Source organism: Trachurus trachurus (genome assembly GCF_905171665.1).
Source record: "Trachurus trachurus genome assembly, chromosome: 18".
Classification (NCBI taxonomy): Eukaryota; Metazoa; Chordata; class Actinopteri; order Carangiformes; family Carangidae; genus Trachurus; species Trachurus trachurus.
The window spans coordinates 654,310-667,684 of NC_139909.1; the positions used below are offsets into that span (position 1 = coordinate 654,310).

At 44.5% G+C, this 13,375-nt stretch overlaps 1 protein-coding gene across 1 annotated transcript; it reads left to right on the forward strand.

The window, feature by feature from the left end:
• Nucleotides 1-121: 121 nt before the first annotated feature.
• Nucleotides 122-6,154, forward strand: LOC311002155 (rano class II histocompatibility antigen, A beta chain-like). Its single transcript, XM_083993403.1, has 6 exons — nt 122-254; nt 2,357-2,629; nt 3,754-3,967; nt 4,736-4,803; nt 5,726-5,839; nt 6,117-6,154. The coding sequence occupies exons 1-6, from the start codon at nt 200-202 to the stop codon at nt 6,140-6,142; spliced, it is 750 nt and encodes a 249-aa protein (XP_083849529.1). The 5' UTR covers nt 122-199; the 3' UTR covers nt 6,143-6,154.
• The last annotated feature ends 7,221 nt before the right edge of the window (nt 6,155-13,375 follow it).

Genomic DNA, 13,375 nt, shown 5'->3' on the forward strand with positions numbered 1-13,375 from the left:
CAAGGGTCACAGTCAGGGGTGGTAGACTGATCTCAGCAGACCACTGGTCTGTAGTTGAGTCACAGACCAAACTGAGTGTCTGTGTCCCAGCAGCAGTTGTCTGCCTGGTAACAGGTGACACTCAGGTCATGTGACTCCGCCCTGGTCTTTTTCCAGCAGCTCTCAGTCAGACAGAGTCAGTGTTGGTCAACACACGAACATGGATTCAACCTGTCTGAGCCTCGTCCTGCTCCTCAGCGCCGTCTCCACAGCAGGTAGGATCAATACTCTGATCTATCAACACATCTAGACACTATACTGATCAATACTCTGATCTATCAACACATCTAGACACTATACTGATCAATACTCTGATCTATCAGCACATCTAGACACTATACTGATCAATACTCTGATCTATCGACACATCTAGACACTATACTGATCAATACTCTGATCTAAACACACATCTAGACACTATACTGATCAATACTCTGATCTATCGACACATCTAGACACTATACTGATCAATACTCTGATCTATCAACACATCTAGACGCTATACTGATCAATACTCTGATCTATCAACACATCTAGACGCTATACTGATCAATACTCTGATCTAAACACATCTAGACAAGTGATTTCTAATTTAAGTTTGGAGAGTCAAAGTTGAACTATTCAAGAGGCTACAAATACTTGGGTCTCTATTTGGATGAACACATGAATTTCATGAAAGGATCATCACTACTGGCTGAGTCAGCAAGCTGGGCACTAGGGGGTGTTATAGCCAAAATAAAGACTCTGAGGGATGTTGGGTTGTGTGTGTCCAGTGCGAGATTAGGTAGTAGGAGTATGGGGATTCAAACAGTACCCTAAATGTGAGGCTGTGCAAAATAGAGGGTATGCGTTTACGTCACGTTGCCCTCGGCAACGCCGCATTCGTTCGGACTGAGTGGCAAAACAAACCTCCCTCAACGTGCTAGCAGATAGCGGTGGACTCATAGACTGGATAAAATATGTTATATCAAAACAAATTGATGTCAAAAGGAATCGACAACCAGTTCCTCAAAAGCATCTGCTCCACGGACACTGAACCTCAAGATTTCTAGCAGTTCTGTTAGGTCATGCTGCTGTACATGCTGGCAAAGCTGTCAGACTTGTGTGGGCTCGGAGAAAATTGCTCCGTTACTTGCGCTGTTTTGAAACTTTGGCGGCTCTGCCACTCGTCTTTTTGCCACTCAGTGGACGATCCACAGTGACTTCCGAGTACCGTGACGTCACGTGCATACCCTCTGTAGAGCCATTCGGTATTTTGTTGCCGTACATAAATTCACACCAACACTAGCTGTGATGGGAGATAAGGGCTGGGAACCCACTGAGGTACGGTGGAGTGTATATATGGTGCGTTTATGGAATAGGATACTAGGATTAAATCGTAACAGGATTGCAAGAAAAATCTTTGGGTCACTCTGACCAATGGGGCATGGGACATCTTGCTGAGAGCAGGATATGAAGACCATTATTATAACAAAGAGAAAGGGGAGATTAACATATTAAAATAAATTATTTTCCAACAAAGTAAAGATAGATGGGCATTAGATACTTGGGGTAAACCAAAACTGCGTACTTACTGTGAAATAAAACAGTAACACTATGTTTTGTATAATTTGTCCAAAAAGATCCCTGTGTGCTCTATGAGAACTGGTATACTTGGTCTTCATATCGAGACAGGCAGATATGTTGGCACAGCAGAAGACGATAGAATTTGTAATTTATGTGACATCCAAGAGGTGGAAAATGGAATTCATTTTGTGTTCTACTGTCCTTTTTATGACTCTATAAGACAAAAATTGTTTAGTAAAGTAGATCCAAATGACGAATTTGTGTGGTTAGACGATGCTGAGAAGCTAAAACATCTTTTTCATTTGAATATATTTGCATTTTCTTTATTTCTTGAAAAGGCTTGGGCAATGAGACGAAGAGCGATATATAGTTGAATACTGAAAGTAATCTTAAATAGTTTATTTGTGTCACACCTGTGTGGCAGGTAACACCAATAGGAAGGATTGTCTAGTCTTTGTTTTGTATTTGTCATTAAATGTGTCTTGTAATCTCATATGGGACGGGCCACAGTGGTGGCATGACACGAAAATAAAAAATCCATTCATTCATTCATTCATTCATTCATTCATTCATTCATTCATTCATTCATATACTGATCAATACGCTGATCTAAACACTAATCTGTACACTTACCAGTATACTGATCAATACGCTTGTCAATGTATAGATCAGTGATCATTGGTCAGTCCTGTCAGCTGATCGATCAATACATTGATGAACACAGTGATAATTCTCTGACTCTGCTCCACAGATGGATTTTGGTTTTATAGAGTGGATCGTTGTGACTTTAACTCCTCTGAACTGAGCGGTATCACCTACATCAGGTCGGTCTTCTACAACAAACTGGAATTCACCAGGTTTGACAGCAGAGTGGGGAAGTTCATAGGATTGACAGAGTACGGAGTGACGAACGCTGAGGCCTGGAACAAAGATACCGGATTGCTGGCTCGGATGAAAACTACAAGGAAGAGTTACTGTCTGTACACCGTTGGCCTTGACTACCAGATTGTTCTGACTAAGTCAGGTGAGTGTGTTTGGGACACAGCTTCTGTCTCCACCTGCTGGACAAACACAGTCACTGCAGCTGCTGCTCAGCTGTCAATACAATCAGTTATTGATCCACCCTCTGTTAATCAGTATCAATGATGACGACACTGTCTGGATGTGTTTACATTTACCTGGTGGAGAATCCATCATCCTCCACCGCTTGCAACCAATGTTTCCGGTGTTATGGCCCAACTGGTTTCTGATTAAAAGCACCATTTTGTAGTTTTTCGATCTTAAAATAATGTTTCTAAACTCATTGAAGTGGTAGAAATGTACCTGTAACTTTCCTGTGCGAGAACACCGTCTTGGTACCGCAACTCCGCAGCAATCAGGTCATGAAATAAAATTTGACTCCCGTTCACTTACATGGAGATATTTTCACAATTGAAGTCCCATGGCGACCGTTACTTCCTGCTTCTGCTTCGGCTCTCTATAGACCAGGGGTTTTCAAAGTGTGAGAGATTAAGCCCTCCTTAAAGAAAAATAAACAGCTGTCAAAATACAGAAGTTATCATGACGTGAACCCATGTTACTGTAAAAAAATAATAGTAATAAAAAATCGATCGTTGATTCGGTGTAAACCTGGCTTTACAGGCGGGGGCAGGGCCCTTACGGTATGCAGAGCTGTGGGGGCTGCAGGGGTATACTTTACGTGGCGACAACAAAGCAACCATCTTGATGTAAATAAACAATCTTCGGCCACTCGTGTGACCGCTCACAACTTTCCCAGGCTTAAAAACCTACGGGTGGGGTGGGCGCGAATCTTCCCAAAATTGGATCTCTGCAGGACTCTGGCGTAGAGCGCTCACCGAATTCTGATTGGTCGAGAGAAGACATATGGCATTTTGGCGGTTTGGAGGGGAACTGCTTCTTGCAGTGCATTTTAAACAGGGAAATATAGCGATTTGACATGATACGTTGATAGGGCAGTGAATAGGTTCAGAAAATGGTGTGACAAACTCTTTTTTTTTTCAAATTTGGCATTTATTGCCAAATTTGAAGAACTCTCTTGATGTGAGGCAACAGTGCTAACCACTGCACCACTGTGCCACCCTAATAATGGTAATAATGATAATGTATAATGTTATTGATCTGTTCCAGTGAAGCCGTATGTGAGGCTCCACTCCACCACCCCCCCCTCTGGGAACCATCCTGCCATGTTGGTCTGCAGCGTCTTCGACTTCTACCCCAAACAGATCAGAGTGAGCTGGATCAGAGACGGACAGGAAGTGAACTCTGATGTCACTTCCACCGAGGAGCTGGCAGACGCCGACTGGTACTACCAGATCCACTCCCACCTGGAGTACACACCCAGGTGAGTCCAGGTCCAGGTCTAGGTCTAGGTACTACCAGATCCACTCCCACCTGGAGTACACACCCAGGTGAGTCCAGGTCCAGGTCTAGGTACTACCAGATCCACTCCCACCTGGAGTACACACCCAGGTGAGTCCAGGTCTAGGTCTAGGTCTAGGTACTACCAGATCCACTCCCACCAGGAGGATGTTGTCATGACAATGTGTAAAAACCATCTGTGGTGGAAAATTGCTATGATGGGTATTCTCCTTGTAATAAGTGGTAACATAGTCTTTGAAGTAGTTGTAGTAAGACCATGTAGCAATCCTGTTAACTCCATTAGTGGAGAATTTGTGTATTGACCATAATAAACCTGGGGGCAGAGCAAGGACACTAGGATGACCCATGTACAACCTTGTTTACTAACTGATCTAATTTGTAAATTCCTATAGGGAAACCAACGACTGGGGTAGACATTTGTTGAGTAACACATCTGTTTGATTGTTTTATTGTCTGGGAAGGCTAGACGTGCTTGTAGTAATGAAGTAACCAGAGTCATAAAGTGGGGTATAAGAAGGGGCTGCAATCTCTGCTCTTGGGGCACTACTCTGAACTGCTACCTGCCATGTAGTTCTGTGTTCTGTTCCCTTCTCCCCTTCTCTGTGGAGAATGGAGAATAAACTTGGGTTCATGCTACCTCTCCTGTCTTGTTCTTTGACTCGCCACCGGCAGGACCGATATTTTCCACGACACATCTATTCTAATAAAACTGGTCTGGTTTGTGTTGCAGGTCTGGAGAGAAGATCTCCTGTAAGGTGGAGCACGCCAGTCTGAAGGAACCCATGATCACTGACTGGGGTAAATACCTGTCTGTCTCTACCTGTCTGTCTGTATAAGGGATGTATATCTCCACCACTGAGGCCGATTCGATTGTCCATTCTGGTCTACAAATCGATCCATTCGCCTTTGCAAAGCCGAAAGCTTCTCCAAGATGTTTTCAGTGTTGCGGTTTATAAAGTTTACATCCACAGTCTGAGTGCTAACAGCTCTGCTCACTCCATCAATCATGTCAGGCAGCTTCATGGGGCTTTGAACTGCTGTCACCGTCTTCTGAATTTTCCGATACACCAGGGCAATGCCTAATCCGATCAGCAGATAGCCTGTTATCATGGTTCAGAATATGTAGAGATCCTTGATGACCTCAACGGAAAGAATCGCCAGGCACACGACCCTCCACTTCTCCCACGAGTCCATCATGTAACCAGCGGTGACAGTTCCGTCAGGGCAGACAGGTGTTGAGAGACCAGTTGACCAATTCCATGATTTAAATTTGGAGAGAAAAGCGGAGAGAGGCTCCCAAAGTTTGAGACAAGACAGGACGAGACGTGAGAAGCAAAGCAGGGAAGATAAGGGAGAGAGGGAGAGATGCGTCCGCCTTCGTTGAGAGCAGGAGAGTAGGAGAGTTACTAGCCCCGCTAGCTGTCCCGGATGCTAACCGCTATTGCTAACTTTGGCTAGCGGTAGCGGTTAGTGTCCGCCGCTACCACCTCTTCCCAGCTCACTACAATGGCTCCTACTAGTTACAGCATCGGACCACCGATATGAATCGGTGAATCTCACCATCCCTAGTCTCTACCTGTCTGTCTCTACCTGTCTGTCTCTCACCTACCTGTCTCTACCTGTCTGTCTCTCTACCTGTCTGTCTCTATCTGTCTGTCTCTCACCTGTCTGTCTCTACCTGTCTGTCTCTACCTGTCTGTCTCTACCTGTCTGTCCTCAGATCCGTCCATGCCTGAGTCAGAGAGGAACAAAATCGCCATCGGAGCCTCAGGACTGATCCTGGGTGTGATCTTGTCTCTGGCTGGATTCATCTACTACAAGAGGAAGGCCCGAGGTCAGACCAGTTTACACCAGTTCAGACCAGTTTAGACCAGTTTACACCAGTTCAGACCAGTCTACACCAGTTTAGACCAGTTCACACCAGTCTACACCAGTTCAGACCAGTCTACACCAGTTTACACCAGTTTACACCAGTTTACACCAGTTCACACCAGTCTAGACCAGTCTACACCAGTCTAGACCAGTCTACACCAGTTCACACCAGTTTATACCAGTTCTCTTCACGTGTCTGTCTCTGTTTCTGACTCTCTCCTTCTCTCTTTTTAAACCAGGACGGATCCTGGTTCCCACTAACTGAGCCCAGTCCTGGACCATACTGGTTCTGGTTCTGGTCCTGGTCCTGGTCCTGGTCTTGATCCTGTTGCTGCTTCTCAGATGAAGATAAATCAGCTGCTGCTTTAACCTGCTTTGTGTTTCCAGCTCAGACTCTCAGTGCTGCCCCCTGCTGGACTGGATGAACACCTGGTTCTCTAGACCTGGTCCAGGACTGTCCTCTGGTACTCAGCTGAACAACAGGTGATAAGAACTCCTTCGTGCCTCTGTCAGTGGGTTTTCTGAACAGGAGCTCAAAATAGCTACATTTTTATTATCTATTGTGTTGTTCGTAATTCTTATTGTGCGCTCTCTGTGTATGGTGTTTTTATGATGTGGATGTGGTTGAAGGGTCTGGCGGCGGCCTGTCTGTCTGTCTGTCTGTCTGTCTGTCTGTCTGTCTGTCTGTCCGTCCATCCGTCCGTCCGTCCGTCCGTCCGTCCGTCCGTCTTTTTTTCTTTCTTTTTTAAAATATTCACTCAGACGTATTCACCGTGTGACTGTGTGCACCGAACCGTGACGGCACGGGACGAATACATGTATACCGTTACACCCCTAGTCATTGTTTAAATTTAAAGTGCAATGTGATTATTATAAACACTAGTTGTCGACTGGTGTGAACTGGTTAACGTGCGTGATTCTCTTGTCAAAGATTCACAAAATGGCTTGAATGAAAGTTTAGAGTGTCTCTTTAAGATGACACCAAACAAGCACTGACAAACATCCTAAACTTCCTCAAAACCAAACAGTGCTGTCAGATCTTGCTCTAATCTGTCAAAATAGAAACACTACTGAGCAGTCATTACACACTACACCAAAAGTCATTACACACTACACTAAAAAATGAAAAACTCAGTGTTCAGGGCAGGACGCTCATGGAGAAATGTTTACTGATCACATTACAGTAGAGCACATGCATTTTCCATCTCCAAAACTAAAAAAAAAAAGGTTTCACAACTCGGTGGATTTATCATTTACTCTGCATTCATCAAATCCCATTGAGGACAAATAAAGTTGTTGAATTGAATTGAATGCTGCAGCGCCACCTGCAGATCTGGATCAGTTACTACACACACACACACACTGGTGTTTTCACTGTGCCAGTTCCACCTTTATTCTTTGACTGACACTTTTTATTCCAGTGTCGCTGTGATATTCATAGAAACACTTGTGAAGAAAACATGAAATGTGCCAAAAACTGAACAAACTTTTTCTGTTTAAGTGAATTTTTTAAACATGTTGAATGATTTTTGGGGCAAAGGCAATGGTTTCTAGTTAAAGCCAAGATTGTAAGCTATTAAATGCCTTTGATTTTATTTCAGAAGCTGAGAAATAAATGTTTTTCTGAATGATGATGACAGTCGGCCCAGTTTTTCAGAAACCCTCAGGTTTTAGGAGGCGAGGCAAGTTCATCTGTTTGTCCTGTTTTGAAGACATAAAACTGTTTATTAACCCTCACATGGGAAATGTGGTTGTTACAGCAGCATTTGTGACATACAGTAAAAAAGTAGAAAGTAGACAAACATGTAGTTATGTACCAAAATGTTTCAGGAATATACAGTTATTTACAAGAACAGAATATTTTGTACAAACAGTTTGTCTACAAGGTCTTCCCACAGCGTCATGACGACGACCTCTGACCTGAGGAGGATGTTGTTTAGTCTTCATGGGTTAAAGATGACAGGAGGTTCCCACTGAGCTGAGGTATCATCCAAACCTATAAGTCTGACACTGAAATATAATATATATGTATAATATAAAATAAAACTAATATAACCTAATATAAGACCATAAACAAATACATTCCTGTAATCGGGTAAAGCCTGTGTTTGGTTTCCTGTCAGTACATGATGATAACGTCACAGTGTTAATGATGAGACACACAGGTGATGCAAAAGTAACTGATACAAACTCAGTTTCCTCCCTACATCCATTTCCCTCCTAAATTAACCTGCTAAATCTCTAAATATTAATTGGGTTGTTATCACTATTTTCCATCTCTTGAGATTGTACTTTTTTTTTTTCCTTTAATCTTTTTATTGCGCTAGACACTCCTGCACTTTATTTGAGTTTTTAATAGTTTCTCATCAGTACTTTTTATCTACCATATTTATATTTATCTGTGCGAATGTGAGAATTGTGTGTATGCAGGAACTGTGTGAGGAATGTCGAATTTTTTTTAATCTGTTTTGTGTAGGCGACTTATGTAATGCAGCAACTTGTGGCACATGACTCTCCATGACAAATTTTGAATAAATCTATATATATATAAATATAATAATATATTAGAATAAATCCAGTTAAATAACTCATAAATTAATTTACTGTATAGACTATAATGACTATAATGACTTGATAGATCATTTATGAATAAGGGGTGGGAGTAAATAAGTTTTACTTCTTCTCACTCCTTTTCGGATATGAAAAAACAAAACAAAAAAAATCAAATTACCTTTATTTTCAATTATTTTATTTATTTTATTTTGTCCAAATGTTGTCTTTGCAAAGTTTGTATTTGTTATGTCTGTCCATTTCTGTATGATGTTTTATTTATTTTAACATGTCAGAAATAAACTTAAACTAAACTAAACTAAACTAAAACTCCCTTCGGTGATAATAAAGTTTATATTGATTGATTGACCCCCCACCCCCCCCTGATGACGTCACAGCCACCGCTCTACCTGGGGTAGGGGGCGGGGCTTAGCTCAGGTTTCAGACGAGCTTCCTGCTACCCGCGGCGAGGTCAGGACTGAACAAAGAAGCGACAACAAACAAAGAAAGAGAGAGAGAGAAGTAGAGACCACCGGGAGCAGAACCAGGACCAGGACCAGGACCAGGACCAGGACTAGGACCAGGACCAGGACCAGGACCAGGACTAGGACCAGGACTAGGACCAGGACTAGGACCAGGACCAGGACCAGGACCAGGACTAGGACCAGGACTAGGACCAGGACTAGGACCAGAACCAGGACCAGGACCAGGACTAGGACCAGGACCAGGACCAGGACTAGAACCAGGACCAGGACCAGGACCAGAACCAGAACCAGAACCAGGACCAGGACCAGCATGAAGGAGGAGCAGCAGGTCTGGAGCACCGGACCGGTCGGTGTTGGACCGAGTCACGAGATGAAAGCAGTAAGTCTTTGTTCCAGGTGGTTTATACTGTGAAGCGTCTAGAGGGTTCAGGCTCAAGGCGGCTCTCTTTTAACCCGCTACATCACCATGGTAACTTATGCTTAGCTCATTCAGAGTTTCATCCTAAAAGCGGCTATAAAAGCGCCGCTGTTGCACTATTGAACTCATTTCCAGCTGCGTCACCTTTACTGTGGAAGTCCAGTGGATCTGGATCAGAACGGAGCGTTGATCCGCTGCTGTTTAGGTCAAATACTTTCTCTCTGAGCGTCTCTGCCTGCAGATGTTCAGCTGAGGGAAGACGCTGCTCAGCTGCTGAGCTGAGCGTCAGGAGATCATTATATATTAGACTATAGACTATATATATTTTATATACAGTCAGTCACCACTGATAGAAGTTGTTCGCTCGCAGCAGTCAGACAATCAGATGGATAATCGGTAAAGTTAATAATTTCACTTAATGTGGCCATGAATAAATTAATTTCGATGTTTCGCCTGTTATATCAGTGTTGCCCAAACGCAAATCTTGAATAAGTCCACACTGTTTCTTTCACATTTAAAAAGGTCTTTGCTGTCTTTGTGCAGAGACAATGAGATTCACTTGTAGCTACAGCAGCTAAAAAACCCACTGTACCTATTTCCATACGCACACACCAGCCTCGCTTTCAATAAAACACACACTCACATTCTATAATTGCGCTCAGTGAAATGTATGAAAACAATATAAAACACAATTTAACGTGACAGTTGTTGTTGCTCTAGTGTATTTAATTTAAATGTATAAAGATTCATATTTAAAAGTAGCTCAATGTAGTGCTGTCAGAAATTAAAAGCAGCCTCCTCTCTTGTCATATTTGTTAAGTTCAGTTAAGATTCCTTTATTTGTCCCACAGTGGGGAAATGTACATTTGTGCAGCAGCAAATAGCAACAGTATTAAAAAACAGTTGCTTCATGCTGCCATCAGGCTTTTTTGTATCGCTCATCCTCTCTCCATTAGAACAACCTGCTGCTCTTGGCTGAAATCTGAGGCCTGTGATTGGTCCATTTAATGAGAAAGTAGAATCATATGACGCCAAACGCCTCCTTTGATGTGTGCTTCGTAGTACCGTGGTAACTCAGACCGGTTTTCTCAGACCGGGGTTTTGTTGAGCTGCATCATGAACCTGGATGCGTTAAGCCTCCTTCACAGTACAGGCCTCTGGTCCCGGTCCAACTCTCACTCTGTCTGTCTGTGTGTGTGTGTGTGTTGCCATAGGAACCGGGGCCGTACCGCTGTGAGCAGTGTTGGAAAACCTTCAGGACGTCGGTGAATCTGAAAGTGCACCGGTACGTGCACACGGGGGAGAAGCCGTTCGGCTGCGACCTGTGCGGGAAGACGTTCAGCACCAGCAGCAGCCTGCAGATCCACCGGCGGCTGCACACCGGGGACCGAGCGCACGGCTGCCAGCTGTGCGGGAAGACGTTCTCGCGCGCCTACCGGCTGCAGCGGCACCGGCTCATCCACACCGGGGAGAAGCCGTTCGGCTGCGACCGCTGCGGGAAGGCCTTCACCGAGCTGGGCTACCTGAAGGAGCACCAGCTGCTGCACCAGGGGCGGAGCTACGGCTGCACGCTCTGCGGCGGCGCCTACGCCTCGGCGCGCTACCTGCGGCTGCACCTGCGGCAGCGCCACGCGGCGGAGGAGGAGGATTCGGCGGCGCGGCGGCTGCACGCCTGCGACCTGTGCGGGAAGACGTTCACTCTGCTGGGCAGCCTGACGGAGCACCGCCGCGCGCACACCGGGGAGAAGCCGTACAGCTGCGACCGCTGCGGCGTCGCATTCTCCCGCGCAGGAAACCTACGCAGCCACCGGAAGATCCATGAGAACGCACGGGAAAAGAGCCGGCGGCAGCTTCAGCAGCAGGTCGACACTAGGTAGAAACCACCACAGAACCAGGTAGAGCCAGATAGAACCAGGAGGAGGATCGGACTACACGCAGACGTATGTTGTGGAAATTCTCTGCCGTTTGCTGTTGGTGAATAATGAAATAGAGACTTCGCCGGCCGACATGCATTTATTTCCTTGCAAGGCAAGGTCAGTTCATATCCGAGTGGATGATGGTAAAGAAAAGACAAAGACAAAGAGAAAACCTAAACATTTCTAGCTGAGGGAAGGTCCACTTCTGGGGTGTGTTTGTGTCCTTTGGCCGGCCCCTTCCCTGGTTGTGTTTTCACACCTTCACCTTTGAAGGTATCATCACCGGTCTCCCCAGGTATAATGGAGTTAAGAGATACAATTTAAAATACAAAGGGGTTGGAGTGTGAATTAGGAAGTGGGAAGTTGGGCATCACAGATGGTTCAGTGTAAAGGAACTTGAATTTACAATTGCAGAAGGAAGTCTGGGAAAGTAGGGTGTAGGAACGTCTCAAGTGATCGGCCATATTGGAACGGGCAACTCGTACAGACACTTGTATTAGTTCAGGTGGGTGGTCCTGTCCTCTGCACTAAAAAAAACTATTCATAACTCTGAAAAATAAACCAGAATGTAGCTATTACTTTAACTATTTGCATTATGTTACATTTACAAAAAAAGTACATGATTAAAATGATCCGTGATTTTAAATGACCAGAGCGGCATTTTTATGCAAATAAGAATGACTGAGGCATTCTGGGTAATTTAGGGGCAGCGCCCGGCATCCCTCCATTGAAAAGTTCAGCCTAACTGTCTTGACAAACTAACTAACAAAGAGTTGTCTATTAACAGGCTGTTTACAGACAACACTGAGCCAAAACCTCCCGGTGATTCCACCACATACCTACGTGTAGATGTCTGGGTCAGACATTTCTGGCCACTGTGTGGAGTCATTGATCACTGTGGGAGGCTAAAGGAGCATACCGCTAGATTCATTCATTGTAATTCTTCAAGATAGCGTGAACGGTGGGTTTCAAAGAGGGTGTCAGAATAATTATGAGACATAGTGCTACAAAAGAAACACAAAATAAAACATTCAGATTGATTGTTAGTTAGTCTACGCTCCATCAAAACACAAAAAGCCACTGAGTGCAATGTAAAAATGCCGGGCGCTGCCCCTAAATTACCCAGGATGCATCAGTCATTCTCATTTGCATAAAAATGCCGTTCTGGTCTATAGGGGGGAGAGAGTTGACCTTACCAAGATGGCCGCCGTGTGGCTACGCCGTGTCATTGGGCAGCGGCGGCGGGCGAGTCACCTAGTCTTCTTATATATCTATGGGTAGAACCATCACAGAACCACATAGAACCAGGTAGAACCACCAGCAGAACCTCCACCGCTCAGCACCTGGAGAACCGACCGCTCTGAACTCTGGGAAATCCTGGTTCTTCTTCTGCTTCTCTGCTGCTGTCGTGTCTTCATCATCATCATCATCATCATCATCATCATCATCGTCGTTGTTGTTTTTGTGACTTTTGTCCCACTGACTCTTTTTATTTTTATTTTTTCCCAAAAAACTTTATTGAAAGAGACCAGCACATACAAATTAAGATCCCATACAACACGTGATGGTTTTGTCCCACCGACTCTCCGTAGTTCTGCAGTCTGGTGTGACCTCATGATGATGTCACAGGAGCACGTGTGTGTGTGTTTGTATTTCTGTACTGATGTTTGGCCACTAGAGGGCTCTGTTCACACACACACACACACACACACACACACACACACACAGACACACACAGTGGTCATTGACGTGGTTTTTAAATAACTTTATTGACATTTTGTCCAGTGGTTCGGTTACATCAGGGGAACAAGGGGTTAAATACTGACGGGGGGGGGGGGAACCATGTGACCAACCACAGCTCGCCACCTCAGCCTGTCGTCACGGCGACTGGGTGATCAGCCAACACCTGAGTCAAACACAGTGTCATTGATTGATTATAGATGATGGTGATGTCATAACGCCTGGACTTAGTTCCACACTGATCGATAACTGATCGATAACTGATCGATAACTGATCGATAACTGATCGATAACTGATCAACAACTGTAAAGACTCGGATGAAGATGAAAGTGAATAAAACCTTTGATTCAGTTTGAGACGTTGTAGTTGATGAATGTTGAAGTCGACA